Source organism: Oncorhynchus tshawytscha, linkage group LG12, assembly GCF_018296145.1.
Source record: "Oncorhynchus tshawytscha isolate Ot180627B linkage group LG12, Otsh_v2.0, whole genome shotgun sequence".
NCBI classification, from domain to species: Eukaryota; Metazoa; Chordata; class Actinopteri; order Salmoniformes; family Salmonidae; genus Oncorhynchus; species Oncorhynchus tshawytscha.
In genome coordinates this window covers 35,653,342-35,669,866 of record NC_056440.1, presented here as the reverse complement: position 1 = coordinate 35,669,866, position 16,525 = coordinate 35,653,342, and the positions used below count along the sequence as shown (strand labels likewise).

The 16,525-nt window shown below is 40.7% G+C and overlaps 2 protein-coding genes across 3 annotated transcripts; both read left to right on the top strand.

The window, feature by feature from the left end:
- The first annotated feature begins 6,257 nt into the window (after window positions 1-6,257).
- Window positions 6,258-12,499, top strand: p2rx7 (purinergic receptor P2X, ligand-gated ion channel, 7). 2 transcript variants are annotated; one of them, XM_024439036.2, is made up of 13 exons: window positions 6,258-6,467; window positions 6,842-6,989; window positions 7,168-7,239; window positions 7,345-7,417; window positions 7,716-7,812; window positions 8,190-8,270; window positions 8,723-8,864; window positions 10,017-10,153; window positions 10,331-10,421; window positions 10,956-11,021; window positions 11,114-11,218; window positions 11,368-11,475; window positions 11,664-12,499. In XM_024439036.2, exons 2-13 carry the CDS (start codon window positions 6,846-6,848, stop codon window positions 12,099-12,101), a joined length of 1,554 nt encoding a protein of 517 aa, XP_024294804.1. In that variant the 5' UTR covers window positions 6,258-6,467; window positions 6,842-6,845; the 3' UTR covers window positions 12,102-12,499. The 2 variants fall into 2 exon arrangements, with proteins under 2 accessions (XP_024294804.1, XP_024294802.1); XM_024439034.2 differs by having other exon boundaries at window positions 6,260-6,561.
- Window positions 12,500-12,581: 82 nt separating this feature from the next.
- LOC112263060 (P2X purinoceptor 4-like) lies at window positions 12,582-16,504 on the top strand. The gene is made up of 12 exons (XM_024439037.2): window positions 12,582-12,904; window positions 13,046-13,193; window positions 13,891-13,962; window positions 14,193-14,265; window positions 14,477-14,573; window positions 14,660-14,740; window positions 14,861-15,002; window positions 15,249-15,385; window positions 15,464-15,557; window positions 15,742-15,807; window positions 15,974-16,084; window positions 16,291-16,504. Exons 1-12 carry the CDS (start codon window positions 12,768-12,770, stop codon window positions 16,318-16,320), a joined length of 1,188 nt encoding a protein of 395 aa, XP_024294805.1. The 5' UTR covers window positions 12,582-12,767; the 3' UTR covers window positions 16,321-16,504.
- Window positions 16,505-16,525: the final 21 nt, after the last annotated feature.

The following is a 16,525-nucleotide window of genomic DNA, read 5'->3' as shown; positions in this document are numbered from 1 at the left end:
CAAGTTGGCTGGATGTCCTTTGGGTGGTGGACCATTCTTGATACACATAGGAAGCTGTTGAACGTGAAAAACCCAGCAGCGTTGCAGTTCTTGACACAAACCGGTGTTCCTGGCACTGACTACCATACCCCGTTTCAAAGGCACTTAAATACAGAAAAGTGTATAAGAAGGGAATTACGTTCCATATAACTGTGCTTAACTCGGGTCAGAATCGGGCCCTATTTGTATCCAATCTCCAACAGCCTGGTCTCATAGGCTGGCCATAGCAGGGTCGTGAAAATTGGGAGAAACATTATCCTTCTTTCTCTCCCCATGAGTGACCTGGCTTGACCTCCTGTGAGACTTACAACAACAAAGGAATGAGGTGGTAGTTTGGTTGGTTCCCTTACTGAGGCTGAAGGAAGATCAAACCATGATGTAGTATGGTAGTGATTTTATTTGTAATGATGTCATGTACAGCTTTCGTGATCAGTTCATTCTTTCTTCAAAGCTATTTTTGTTCACAACTCAGTTTCGTCCTGTTTTCAAAGCAAGATACACACTGATTCTCTAATCATTACATAATAATGATACATTGGGCAAAGGTGTGCATGTAGAGTGAAAGGGGGGAAAAAAACATCTGAAACATGGGCAAAGGTCTATGGCAGGTGTTGCAGAGACCCCTGCTGCACAAGAATGACAATATTCAAATAAAATAAAATCTACATTTATTGGTCACATACACATGGTTAGCAGATGTTAATGCGAGTCTAGCGAAATGCTTGTGCTTCTAGTTCTGACAGTGCAGTAATATCTAACTGTAATGAACAACTGTAAGAGACATAGTGCTGGTTTCAAGCACAGGGCGCATCAGGTGTTTATTTGTAAAGGACCACAGGAGGGAAGCAGGTAGCTGGGTCCAGGGGCAGGCAGAATGTCATACACAGGGGGTCCAAAAAGGCAACAGTACAGGCAGGGAAAGGGCTAATAACATCATCTGGGAGATCAGGCAATAGCTTGATAACAGGAAATCCGATAGGCTAAAGTACAGGCAGGGAATAGGCAAAAGGCATCGCTAGTGAGACAGACAAAAACTATCATACACGGGAGGATTAAATTAAGGGGAAAAAACAGAGCTCTGAATAGAAGTGTCACAAAACAAACAATACCTCACAATGATGGGGTGCAAAGAACTGAACTAAATAGTGTGTGATAATGACATACAGGTACACACAAATGTACTGAACCTCATAGATTTGACATATTTTACAAACATTTTCGCAGTGCTAGAGGCATTACTACAGACACGGGTTCATTCCCAGACTGTGACACAACCGGCCATGGCCGGGAGTCTTACAGAACAGCACACAATTTGCCCAGCGTCATCTGGGTTAGGGGAGTGTTTGACCGGGGGGGGTTTACTTGGCTCATCGCGCCCTAGCAACTCCTTGTGGTGGGCCTGTAGCCTGCAGGCTGACCCTGGTCGCCAGTTGAACGGTGTTTCTTCCGACACATTGGTGCGGCTGGCTTCCGGGTATTATTATATTATTGATCAATTGACTATGACTTTTTAAATCACCCAGCAGTGCTATTTGCAGAGGGGGACATAACGTGGCAGGCGGTCTGGGGGCCTTCCCATTTTTGGGGACATTTAAAGCACATTTCCTGCATTTCTACATAATCTAATATGACCCATGGTCCTTCTAGCCATCTTTAGAACAACAAAAAGCAAGCAAAAATGCCCACAGTCAAGCTAGGTAAGAGATGATTAAATATGTTTAAGTGATTGATAAGACTGAACCAGATCCATGATAATTCAATAATCAATATTGTGTTGCACCTTTAACCAATAGCCTAACAAATGAACAACTCTTACAAATAAAGTACAAAGACAACTTTTGATTGTCTTTAAGACTATATCAAATTTCAGCCAGAACACCCAGCCAACCCAAGCTGCCTACATGCCCAACCCCCACCAGTCAAGTCAATAACTCAACTCTCTCCCCAATTTCCTTCCCATTTTTTAAAATGTAATTCAAGGAAAAGGTTTGGAAAACAAAAGATGAATGAAAACACACATACCCCTATCCATTAACACACAGAAATAGTACACCCTCCATATAATTAATATCGTAGGCCTAATAGTCCTGTAGAGCTTTTTACTTGCACACAATACAGCTGGAACACCCCGTCCTGCCCCTAGGTGTCCACGTCCCTGTAGTGCCCCAACCAATCACACCCCACTCAGCTTTAGGATCTTAGTAAGTAAGCATTTCATGGTAAGGTCTACTACACCTGTTGTATTCGGCGCATGTGACCATTTTTTACATTTGATTTAGTGAAACATTCATTATTGGTTTCAGGTGTGTTAGGCCAGAGTGACAACAGTACAGCAGATCCCCAGGGCCAGGACTGAGCAGCCCAGCAGCTAGGGATTGCCTAAATCTCCCCTGATGTGGGTAGGTTTTCAAAACAGACTCCTTTTGTCATACAGTAGTCCATAAAATACCTTATGAAAGTTGAACAGTATACCTTTAATCTTAAAACAAATGTAGTGATACAGTACATAACTCAACATTTATTCCATACATTGTGGGAGGATAACCAAATGCAATGCATTTATTAGCCACTATAAATGCTAGGTTACACAGTTTCTTCTGATATAATGTGAGTTGTATCAGTCAGTAGGTCAATGTAGCGTTATTGATCTGTCAGTTTCCCTAGTTAATTCTCTACTTTTCACACTGACACTGTAATAAACAGCATCAACATGTATCAACATTTCCAAGCAAACAAAAACAGAGAAGGGAGAATCTGTAGACATGCTGAGATAACAGAACATGCTATTTGCCAGAATTCAGCCAGCCTTCACAAGACCACAACACATGCACATATGTCCCCTTTTGTGCTTTACACCTCCAGCAGAATAATACCATTTTTTGAGTGCATGATATTCAGTTTCACTGGCATATATAGTATGTTATATGGATGGTCTTTATGGCTGAGATGATATGAACATGACTGGGCATTCAAACATATCTGTATCCATTCATCATCATCAGTAGTGTCTCCCAGGTCTTCCTCACATTTGTGTTTGACATGTTTTGTATCATCAGGAAAAGCATCTATCAACCCTTAATACAGTTTGGAAATCAACTTTGGAGGTTTGTCAGACTGCCTTAAAATAGCATCTGGCTTGTCCAGTGTTTGCTGCACAGAGAGAATAAAGTGTTGTATCTGCAAAAATCCACCTCACCTCTGTCACAGACTGGTCTTCCCTGCCTGCCTGACTCTGCTGAGGCCCCTGTCACCAGCTGATCCTCCTACAATGAGGCATGACAAATAATTACCTTGGTGTACAAACTAGAAGAAATGGTTCAATAATTGAAATGAACATTATTCCCAGATCCAAGACTGTAGCTTTAAATTTAGCCTGCTGTCATGTAGCTACTGTAGGTCTACCCATCAATTCAAGATGGAACTTTGTATCATTCACTGAATATACTGCGAAATTCACCTGAGCTCCATAGACTGGTCTTCCCTAGCTGTCTGACCCTGCTGGGACCCCTGTCACCGTGTGATCCTGCTAAGACATGATGAGCATAGTGTTGGACCTGCTGGTCCCGACAGAGATTATGGCTCGTTTGGCATTTTTCATACTACAGGCGGGATGCAGGCCTTAATCAGACGACAGACGACTTTGGGATGAAACTATTTTTGTTGTCCCACAGATTATTTGAAACTGTCCTCTTTCTGCTTTGTAAGCGTTAGCCTACCTATTGTATTAAAATTACATATTTTTCGTATTATTCACACACTCAGAATTCACTGCTTCAACTTCAGTAGCCTACCTCTCCTAGTTAGGCGCCTAGTATGTGTGTTCTTGTTGAAATAGAGTAAGCGATGAAATTAACTTAAATATGATTAGACTAGGGGCCTCCCGGGTGGCGCTGTACTGCAGCGCCAGCTGTGCCACCAGAGACTCTGGGTTTGCGCCCAGGCTCTGTCGTAACCGGCCGCGACCCGGGAGGTCCGTGGGGCAACGCACAATTGGCCTAGCGTCGTCCGGGTTAGGGAGGGTTTGGCCGGTAGGGAAATCCTTGCCTCATCGCGCACCAGCGACTCCTGTGGCAGGCCTGGCACAGTGCGCGCTAACCAAGGTTGCCAGGTGCATGGTGTTTCCTCCGACACATTGGTGCGGCTGGCTTCCGGGTTGGATGGTACTGTGTTAAGAAGCAGTGCAGCTTGGTTGGGTTGTGTATCAGAGGACGCATGACTTTCGAGCCCGTATGGGAGTTGTAGCGATGAGACAAGATAGTAGCTACTAAACAATTGGATACCACGAAATTGGGGAGAAAAAGGGGTCAAATTTAAAATAAAATATAAAAAATATGATTAGACTGTAGTTTACTAGTGTCTGTAAATAAACATTGATAATGAAAAGAAGTGGAAGGCATTCAACCAACGTGAGTCGGAGTGCAATCAAATGTTTTTATTGTGGTTGAAAAGGAAAACGCACAATAGGTTAGGCTGCTATGCTGAGTGAGCTTTGTGCCTTTTCAATTTCGATAAGTATGGATTACCCATTTATTTGTCTCTGCCTGTAAACAGTCCTCCTAAAAGGTAGGCTATATCCTATAGGATTATGCAAAAATGTAGCAAGTGACACTGCTGCTTCCAGTTCAGTAGCCATACCTGCGAAATCAGGTGTGCGTGTGGTCTCAATTAAATATCTTTCCAAGGAAATGTACTTCCTAAAATGGCCTGTGATTAGGCTATAATTTACTACATTGCCTAGAAATAGGCCTAAATATTGATCAACCATATTTCTCAGTCTGAAACTCTTCCCACTCCTTAAAGGTAGGCTATAAAAATAGCTCAAGAGGAAGTGCAAGTCTCTCCTACTCTGCTTGCTTCAATCTACATCTAGCATATTGGCTGATATAGCTCAGTAATACAGATGGCCTAATTTAAGTCAGAATCTCTGGTAACTTAACCTGTTTCTTAAGGTATTGTTTCACATTTGATATTGCCTATAGGGCGCAAAATTGCTGGGACCATGGCTGGCAAGTGAGCTGCGTTACATATGCCTAAAATAACATTGTGGGATTAAGAAATTGGTCCTGCACAGACCACTTCTGTGCACCACGATGGTGAAGACTCTAATGTTAGAGCTGTTTATTACTGTGTCAGTGTGAAAAGTAGGGAATTAACTAGGGAAACTGACAGATCAATAACGCTACATTGACATACTGACTAATACAACTCACATTGTCTAGTTTGATTGAGGCAAAAATAATAGTTTATGTAAGCCAATTTTTGGTGCTCTCTCTCTAATGGTACACCAACGCTTGGTGAAAGCTTGCCAAGTTAATTTACTTCTGAAATGTGACAAAACAAAGGCTACAAAACATGTCCATACAAACAACTGCTGTTAGATAGTAATAATAGCCACCTCATATCGCTATCTGACAGATAACTAGAGGCTGGAGCTGACCTGGCTGTGTGGTAGCTACTCACTAGTGTAGATTATTCATTCACTTCAGCAGAGAGGGGATGAAACATTAGCCAGCGTTACATGTCAGTTACAATATTAGCTCAGCACTGCGAATAAACACTAGTTTAGTTTTTTTCTGTTAAAGAGCAGTTACCTTGACAGCTACGTCAGTCAACTAAAGATTAGCCCGTTTCTGTTCCTTTCACAACTATGTGAAAGAGCGCAAGGCGTACGCTGAACTATGCTCAACTCCCCCTCCCCCTCCGCCTCCCCCTCCCCGTGCTGGTCCAGCCAGACTTCCGGGAGGCTTTGCCTTCACACAGCCTATCAACCCACTCTGTGGTCTCCACATGGTCCTAAAACCAGTCGGCTAAAACACTCCAAAAAGCCTACCTGACCGCTCGGAGGCGTCTACCCACCGTTGCCTTCTTTTCTATCACATTCCAATGATAATACCAGTGGACAAAATTTAAATTTCAGAATGTTGGGGAGACATCCCCCCTTCCCCAGTGAAAGTTGTGCCCCTGCCCAGATACAATGAAACCCTTCATAAGGATATGACCCTTTGATATGCAAATACTGATAGTGTCAGAAATCTTAATTTAATATCCTTTACCTCTTTTAATGTTCTTACCGGTATAGCCCAAGGCCTACATCATTAGTCAATATGAATATATTATTATTCATGTACTTTTCAAGCAATTTATTGTCAAATCATTTCAAAGTAGCAAATAACATAAAACAATCGACAAAGACGACTTTGTTTTCAGCTTTGGCTGCTCAGTAGGGATGTGCATGCACACTGCCTCCACAACAACGATGACTGGACCAGTCTTGAATTTCACAGACGTAGAATATTGTCCGGTCAATGGAACTGCAACAGCTGCAAGCTGACCCAGAGGAAGGAGAAGAAAGAACCAAGTATGAGTCAGAAGAGATCCTTTCTCTCAGTCAGACTAATCCAAAATGCCTTGTAAACTGCTAAATCTATGTGAGTATGAAACACATAAACTGGTCCGAATACAAAGTGTAAGGCTGGGATCGCTGAAATGGACATTTAACGGAGTCATATTGATGTTCATCTGGTGAGTAGGCTATTCTGCAGAAGGACTCATCTTGCGGTAATAACGGTAATAGACTACGAACGCCCACTCGCCTTGACTGATCAAGAATGTGTGCATAAAAATAAAGTATGAATGTTTAATATAATGATTATATTCTAAAATAATTATGTATTACTTGCATCAACTGTATCTCTTGTAACCATGCCAATGGTATTTTAAAACGATTAGGGATATCTATCAAAGTAGGCTAACTTACTCCAATTTGCAACATACCATGATCAAATATTGTTTTATTTTGTAGCATTATGATGCTCTGGAACAAGGAGTACCAAGAACACGACTATGTGGTCAGCTCTGTTACCGCTAAGGTCAAGGGAGTGGCCTTAACCAGTTTACCAGATGTTGGTGATATAGTATGGGACGTTGTGGATTACAGTGGGCCATCACAGGTGTGTGTGTGTATGTGTATGTGTGTGTGTGTGTGTGTGTTTATGTGTGTGTGAGATAGTGAGAGAATATTGTTGTTTTATTGTTGTATATTATACACATATTACATTTGTAATATACATGCAAATATTTTTACATTGGTTCTGACTTTCTATACATTTGTTTGACTTTCTGTTTAAGGGAAAGAATTCATTTTTCGTGGTGACCAATGTCATTGTTACAAAAAAACAAAGGCAAGGAAAATGCCCTGAGGTAGAGTGCCAGTAGGACATCCAATTACTGTACAGTCTAAGGTCTTATATCATTTCTATTTGATGACTAGAACACACTAATCTCCTAGGAATGTTTATATTACAGGTCCCTCCGTATGGAAAAGTGTGTCGGACAGACGAGGACTGTGTAAAGGGATTCTGGAATCAGCACAGTCACGGTACAACTACAACTGTCTAGAACTTCTCCCATTATCCATCTCTTCTGTTTGTGTCATCTCTATCTGGTGATACCATTTGTTCTTGCATGGAGGGGAGGAATTTGTCCCCAGTGTGTTAAGGTTTCAGACGGTCAGCTCCGCTCTGTGCTCTTTACTATTTGCAGATACATTATGGTTATATACATTTATACAGTGGTAGTAAACATGTAGACACATGATAATAGAACATCTAAGATAATAGTTGGTATTGTTTGTCATGTGACCCATACAATAATTCAAATGTTGCTTTCCATTTCAGGGGTTCAGACAGGTGCATGTGTGAAGTTTGATGTGACACGGAAAACATGTGAGGTGTCTGCGTGGTGCCCCATAGAGTCCAAGAAAAAGCCCCCCAAGTAAATAAGCTCACTATTATTGTTATTGTTGTTCTCAGCATCAGTATGCATTTATGTGTGCCTGTCCTCTTACTCGCATCAAATTCAGTGTGATTTGACATGTGGTCTCTGCAGAGGTTAGTTACTCAGTAAATAATGTTATCTTCTCTTCTACATAGACCACTGCCTGACAGCTATATTTATACTTTAGTTCCTCTAAAGTGGAGGAAGCTCACTTGTTAGTGCTGCATGCGTATATAGTCCAATATGCCAAGGAACATTGTTTCACAGTAGTTTAACAGAAACTTTTAAATGAAAATGAAACCGTCCGCTGTAAGAAAATATTGTTTTCACAACTTTGCTTCAATAATACAATTGATGACTCCTCTGACGTCTAGGCCTGCTCTCTTGGCATCAGCTGAGAACTTTACAGTCCTCATCAAAAACAACATCAGATTCCCAAACTTTAATTTCATGAGGTGAGACTTTCCAATTCAATATGAATTAATTGCGCTTTTTAGTTTGCACACAACAGTTCTCAAGTATATTATAATTAGAGTAACCTTCACCACCTTTACAGATGTGGGATCTTAATTTGAGGACATTTAAAACTTTTAGTATATTTGGGGTTTAAAACATTTTAAAGGCTTCTAAAGTTTGTATTTTCCACTTAGAAATTTCAGACATGATTTTCCCTTCAGAATTTTTTTATAAAAAATGTCCATCAATTGTAATCCATATAATAATTCAAACTTCCTGTTTCTGCAGGATTATTTTCCTGCTGTAGCTAACTGGCTCAAACTAAGATCATTAATCTGTACATACTCTGAGAGCATAAAAAACGATTCAATTAATTCATAAAAATATGGAAAACAATCACATTCTTCAATTTAGTGAAAGTGGATCTAACTGATGCGTTTTTGTCTTACAGAAGGAACATCCTCCCTGAGATGACGGAAAGCTACCTGAAGCGTTGCCAGTTTAACAGGCATACAGACTCCTCGTGCCCCATCTTCCGTCTGGGGGACATTGTAAAGGAGGCTAAAGAGAACTTCTCAGAGATGGCAGTTGAGGTGGGCTGCTTTGTTAGATGGAGTTTCTCAAACAACCACAAACTTTCACATAAACTAACTATATGACCCTCAATTATGTATGTCCCTCACTGTTGTCTGTATCTATTTTGGCACTGCACATAATGTTGGACATATTTGATTACGTAATGAATTACAGAATTATGGTTTGGATTCAATCCGTATCCGCGTAAAAATGTTAAGGTGATTTCCGATTTGGTATTTTATTAGGATCCCCATTAGCTGTTGCAAAAGCAGCAGCTAATCTTCCTGGGGTCCACACAAAACATGAAACATAATACAGAATGAGATAATACAGAATATCATTAGACAAGAACAGCTCAAGGCAGACAGAACTACATACATTTTGAGGAACATGTAGCCTACATATCAATGCATACACACAAACAATCTAGGTCAAATAGGGGAGAGGCGTTGTGCCGTGAGGTGTTGCTTTATCTGTTTTTTAAAACTAGGTTTTCTGTTTATTTGAGCAATATGAGATGGAAGGAAGTTCCATGCAATAAGGGCTCTATATCAGACTGTACGTTTTCTTGAATTTGTTCTAAATTTGGGGACTATGAAAAGACCCCTGGTGGCATATCTGGTGGGGTAAGTTCGTGTGTCGGAGCTGTGTGTAAATTGACTATGCAAACAATTTGGGATTTTCAACACATTAATGTTTCTTATCAAAAGAAGAAGTGATGCAGTCAGTCTTTCCTCAACTCTTAGCCAAGAGAGACTGGCAGCATAGTATTTATATCAGCCCTCTGATTACAATTAAGAGCAAAACGTGCAGCTCTGTTCTTGGCCAGCTGCAGCTAAACTAGGTCTTTCCTTGCAGCACTGGACCACACGACTGGACAATAATCAAGATTAGACAAAGCTAGAGCCTGCAGAACTTGCTTTTTGGAGTGTGGTGTCAAAAATTGAGCCGACATGTGCAGCGTGTACCGTGAGTGCAGTGCAGTCTCCGCAAACACGGGAACTTTGCCTTTACATTTAAATGAAGATATAACGTGGATGTTCCGCGATACTTCGGCGATACGGATTGAATCTAGCCCTAAATCACCTTAGTTACGTCAGACTACATGATTGTCAGGTTGATATAAAACACGTTTAGTAGATCATATCCACCATGCTCTCTCATCAAAGGGTGGCGTCATTGGGATCCAAATTAAGTGGGATTGTAACCTGGATGGGTTCTTGCGGAACTGTCTGCCCAAATACTCCTTCCGCCGGCTGGATGAGAAGGAAAGCAATAGAACACTGTACCCTGGTCTCAACTTCAGGTAATTGTGACAGGCCTTGTTCTTGAGGCCAACGGTCATGTCATAGGTCATACATGGTCAGTTGACCCATGTCAAATTATGGAAAGCTGTCAATCAATACTGCTATAGACATTTGTAATTGTATATATCAATGCAATCCAGATATTACATTGTTTAACCTACTACTTGTGTTGGCAGGTTTGCCAGATATCAGACAGAGAAAGATGTTGAGGAGAGAACCCTGTTTAAAGCATTTGGGATCAGGTTTGATGTCATGGTGTTTGGAGAGGTTTGTATGACTGAGTAAGTCTCATCATTTAAACCTGCAACAATGATGATGGTAATCTTGTGAATGTTGTTATTTTGTCATTTTTCTACCCCCTTTTTCTCCTTAATTTTGATCTTGTCTCATCGTTGCAACTCCCCAACGGGCTGGGGAGGTGAAGGTTAAGTCATGCATCCTCCAAAACATGACCCGCCAAACCTCGCTTCTTAACACCCACCCGCTTAACCCGGAAGCCAACCGCACCAATGTGTCGGAGGAAACACTGTTCAACTGACGACTGCTTTCAGCCTGCAGGCACCACAAGGAGTCTCTAGAGCGCGATGAGCCAAGCAAAGTCCCCCCGGGCCAAACCCTCCCCTAGCCCAGACGGCGCTGGGCCAATTGTGCGTCACCCTATGGGACTCCCGGTCACGGGAGGTTGTGATACAGCCCGGGATTGAACCTGAGCTGTATCTCTTAGTAGGCGTACATTTATTTTTCTAATTCATGAAAATCTGAAAAATACAAATGGTAATTTATATAATGTGTTCTTTTAAGGCAGGAAAATTCAGCATAATCCAACTGATCATATTTATTGGATCAACTCTATCATATTATACACTGGTGAGTGTTATTCAGTCTTTTTTATTCAACTTGTTTCAAATGCAAAACTAATAACAGGGAAAGTAAAGGACAATGATTGTGATTTTTCGTAGACCACTGTATTTATCGACTGGCTCATTGGGACCAGTTGTTACTCTAAAGAAGCCAGACAGAACTACTCCGAGAAGAAAGTTGAATCTGTTGAGGACAGAAAGCAGGTAGGAGTGGGATGTAGGAGTGGGATGGCATTCCCCACTGAGGATTATACAAACCCACAGCAAGATTGTCATTCTCATTGGCTGAATTGTTTGATGTAAATATGTGGTGAGACACTGAACAATGAGACAATTCTTCTTCTATGTTCCAGTGCATTCTCTGTGTCTCGTTTGTGGACGAGAACCATATAAGAGTGGTGAAGAAATCACATAAGAAAAGTTTACAAGAAGTGAAGCCCATCTCTGTTCACCCATGCAAGGTTAGCATAACTGTGTTTTCCCCAATGTAGTGCAATTCTCACCCCGATACAATAGATAAAGATGTCACTTTTAATCTCACTTTCTTATCCTCCTCTTTGTCTTTTATACAGTAAGTCTGTATGGTAATACATACATATTGTATCAGTGCATATGACTAATTTGATGTGTACTGCACACTTGTTGCCAGGACGACACAGGGCACCTGAGTGCCATGGTTGGTGTATTGCAGAAAGGCAACAACATCATAGACAAGCCATCCCAGGTTCTCCCCCGAGCCAACCGTCCAGCCTGGTGTCTGTGTGGCTGCTGTCTCCCTTCCACCCATCCCCAGGAGCAGCTGTGCTGCAGGCAGAGCATTGGCCGCTGCATTACCACCTCCTCCCTGTTTGAACAGCTGGTGCTGAGTCGGCCCTTGTTGGAGGCAGTGTTGCTGTACAGGGAGCCTCTCTCTGACCTGACCGAGGGGGAGCAACGGATCGCCGCCCTTCGCAACTGCTCCTACAGACAGTACATCAGCTGGAGAATTGGGGCCCCACCCAGAGAAAGTATACCTGTCATGCCCAGTTGTAGTGTGTGGAGAATCAGAGAGGAGTACCCCAGCCAAGAAGGAGAGTACACTGTCTGAGGCCCAGGAGAACTACCTCTCCCCAGTCCAGCCCTGACACACAGCTTTAGGGACGAGGAAGAGTCAGTGTTCTAGAAAGCTCCATCAGAGATTGGTTCTCATCATGTAGTGACTGTACAACGCATTTGTACTGGTGTATTGATCTAATCTTCCATTCAGCATTAAGGTTAACATCTTCAACCGGAACATTGTCTTGTAGATATTGTGTCCATCCATCTCACTGTCTAGGGACCATCAATAATGAAGAGGGAAATAACGTAATAGACTTTATCTTAGATGAGACTGTACTGGAGCTAACTGGAGGTGGGAACTGCTTTATCTTTTCTTTGACTGTCTACTTACATTTAGATTGGAACATATGTTTTTTACCATGTGCAATAAATGTAACTTTGAAAATATTGTTGACTTGATAACATAATTTCACAACTTCGCTAGTTCTTGTGTGCATACAGTAATATTTTCATTCATCCATTGGAGTGGATGAACAGCAGTTTTATTATGCCACTTGTCAGATAGGGTATATTTGCCAACTGAGCCAGGGTCCGTTGTAATTTTCATACTAGCCATTAAAATGATTAGACTATTATCTCAGCAGGCTGTGACACCTCTTTACCTCTTTAATCACTCCCATTGCTAGTTTTCTACAGTGTAACCATAACTGAGAAGATGGGCGGCTGTAGCTCTCAGAGCTGCCACCGCTGTTTCTTTGAATATGAAACAGAAAGAATGATTGTGGTAAAGAGCAAAGTAGTGGGATCCGTCTTCAGATTAATCCAGTTTTTGATCCTCTTTTATGTGATTGGGTAAGTTGGGATTCAATTATTCTGTTTCTGACATTAAAAAGCTGGTGTTCCAGTACATTTAGTCAGAGTGGATGTGTGAATGTATCACTTTGTTTCTACACCTGTGTCCCCTTGTCTCCTGTCTGACCTGCTACACTATAGGTATGTCTGTGTGGTGCAAAAGTCCTACCAGGAAACAGACTCAGTGATCAGTTCTGTCACAACCAAGGTGAAGGGCACTGGCTTCACCAACACCTCAGATCTGGGTGGCCGTGTGTGGGATGTGGCTGATTACAACATCCCCCCTCAGGTAGAGTGGTGGAAAAAGTACCCAGTTGTCATACTTGAGTAAAAGTAAAGATACCTTAATAGAAAATGACTCAAGTAAAAGTGAAAGTCACCAAGTAAAATACTACTTGAGTAAGTCTAAAAGTATTTGGTTTTAAATAAACTTAAGTATCAAAAATAAAATAAAATAATTTATAACGGATTTCAAATTCCTTATATTAAGCAAACCAGATGGCACCATATTATTGTTTTTTAATTTCCGGAAAACCAGGGGCACACTCCAACACTTAGACTTAATTTACAAACGGAGCATGTGTGTTTCCTGAGTCTGTCAGATCAGAGGCAGTTGGGTTGATAAGTGTGTGAATTTGACTATTTTCCTGTCCTGCTAAGCATTCAAAATGTAACAAGTACTTTTGGGTGTCAGGGAAAATGTATGGAGTAAAAAGTAAATTATTTTCTTCATGAATGTAGTGAAGTAAAAGTTGTCAAAAATATAAATAGTAAAGTACAGGTACCCTAAAAAAACAAACAATGTAAGTAGCACTTTAAAGTATTTTTACATAAGTACTTTACACCCCTGCTCAGGTAGAATCCTATACTCTATACACTTTATCTGCAGTGTATTACTTTTTTGTCCGTTTGAGTTCAGATTGTGTTGGTAACTGTTTTTGTATAGAAAGATATTTTTTTCTCAGAAAATGTCTTCTGTCTGGCAGGGTGAGAGTTCTTTCTTTGTGTTGACCAACATGATTGTCACCCCCAATCAAACTCAATCGACCTGTCCCGAGGTAAGTTGCTGATTTCTCCTTTAAAATACATTGAAATCTGTAAGTCTATATTGTAAAATGTATTTATTGTTTGAATTAAACACTACTGAAAATGTCCAGTGAAATGTTAAGTTGGACTGTATTTATACTAAAATACATTGACTTAGAAGATATGCATTATACAACCATTATTTCAATGGTAATCAAAAGTATTTGAATGATAGTGAAATGTGATCCTGTATCTTCTTAAGCTCCCAAACCAATCCACCATTTGCATGTCAGACAGTGACTGCTTAGAGGGATCCAATGATGTTCGTGGAAACGGTAGGTCTTCATGCCTTGCTGATGAGTCCTTGTAAAATTGTTAAGGGCAGAAACCAGCAGGGAGATGGCTGAAACATTCATAAGAAAATCTAAATCTACTGCTCCAGATAAAATTGTCCTGAAATTCAGTCATATTTTCAGAATCATCCTGCAACATATTTGATTAACTAAAGAGCAATGTTTTCTAATCGTATTACTCTGTTAAAAAAAGGAATCCAGACAGGGCTATGCATGAACTATTCAGAGACTGTCAAAACATGTGAAGTGCTATCTTGGTGTCCTCTTGAAATAGACATCAACTTACCCGAGTAAGTAAGAACAAATTATAATGTGATTCATGAGGGTATGCTCATTGGGGCAAGGTATTATAAGTGGAACACATTTTGTATCATAGACATGCACTGCTGGTTGCAGCAGAGGACTTCACGGTGCTAATCAAAAACAGTGTGACATACCCCAAATTCAACTTTCACAAGTGAGTCATGTTAATTTGTCCGGCACCGAACTTAAACATGAAAAGGAATAAAGGCAGGACAACTGCTTGAGAGTTTTACTTCATTCTGTAGAATAATATTTTCTCTTTGGTCTCTTGCAGAAGAAACATTTTGCCTGATGTTAACTCCTCCTATCTGAAACAATGTGAATTCAATCGCAAAACAGACCCTGACTGTCCCATCTTCCGCCTTAAAGACATGGTCTCTGAAGCTGAGGAGGACTTTCAGACCATGGCAACCAGGGTATAAAATTTAGCTCTACACTCTCCTCTTTTAGGTCCCTTACAAGCCTCGATTCTGCATAAGTCCATACTAGATTTTCTTGTAGTTATTCTTAATGCCGTGTTTAGTGTGTGTTGCAATTGAATGGGCTTTAATCATCCTTGTTCATCAGGCCACATTTTGGCAGTAGTGTCACTCATTGGTCTATCAAATTACACATTTAAATAGATGAATTTGAGATGAGACTATATGGTTGTGTTTGTTCAGGGTGGTGTTCTTGGGATTATGATTGACTGGAACTGTGACCTGGACTGGCCTGAACATTACTGTGGCCCTAAGTACTCCTTCCGCAGGCTAGACAACAAAATCCCTGAAAACAACGTGGCCCCTGGATACAACTTCAGGTGAAATCAATGAACCTGTGGACACAATACTGTCATAGAGTATAAATAAAGCTTTTAAAACAAGACTTACTTCCACAGGTTTGCCAAGTACTACAAAACCACAGATGGTAGGGAAACAAGAACCTTGATCAAAGCATATGGAATCCGATTTGATGTCATTGTTTTTGGAACGGTGAGACTCAACATACAAAAAAAGAATTGATTCTTAAAACCAAAGGAGTAGAATACTTCATTTTGACAATGTATGAGCTTTATGTTCACAAGATGGTAAAGGCAACAATTGAGACCACCACAATAAGGGTTTCAAGGTCAAATGACAAATCGGCCTACCTTCCTCTACTGTTCTATCTTTACAGGCAGGTAAATTCAACATGGTTCCGACCATAGTGAATGTAGGTGCAGCGCTAACGTTTCTCTCTTTGGTAAGTTCTGTTAAGTGGAGCCATCTCCAAAACACTCATTATTTGTAAACAAACATTCATTATTAGTACCATAAAGCATTTTTTCTAAGAAATGTTAGCCTGTTAATACAGTTTAATTGAGTTGTCATTTACAGTTTGAAATAGTCATGCAAGTGTGTGCCCTTAGGTGAATGCAGTTTGTAGCTGGTTTCTCCTGACATGCACAAAGAGAAGAGACTACTACAGCAAACACAAATTCACATATCTGGATAACACTGATGACAATGCTGGTGAACCTGTGAGTTACTGACTTCTCAAGCTTATTCCACTATATACAGGACCAGATTAATTATCAGGGAATACTTACAAAAATAACCATCACTATTCTTTGCTTAACAACCGCAACTTGACTGTTCATCAACTTTTTCATTATGCAGATTTGGCTTAAATTAGTTATATAAATCATGTATTATTAATCTGACAAATTCTTATTTGTCTGTACAGCTGGGAGAAACAACGTATGGGACCCAGTAGATCCTGCACAGAGAAGTAGTCATTTCATATTGTGGGGGAATGTTGAAGCCATCTTTTGTCCAGACCTCTAGCCATCTCCAGCCCCTGCCCCCTAAACATCATACATGGGGCATGTACTGATATTTCCTAATATTCCAGATTAAGCCTCGTCAACTGTGAAGTGTATAATCTGTTATAAGATACCTTAAAACAAGGTACAAATAAA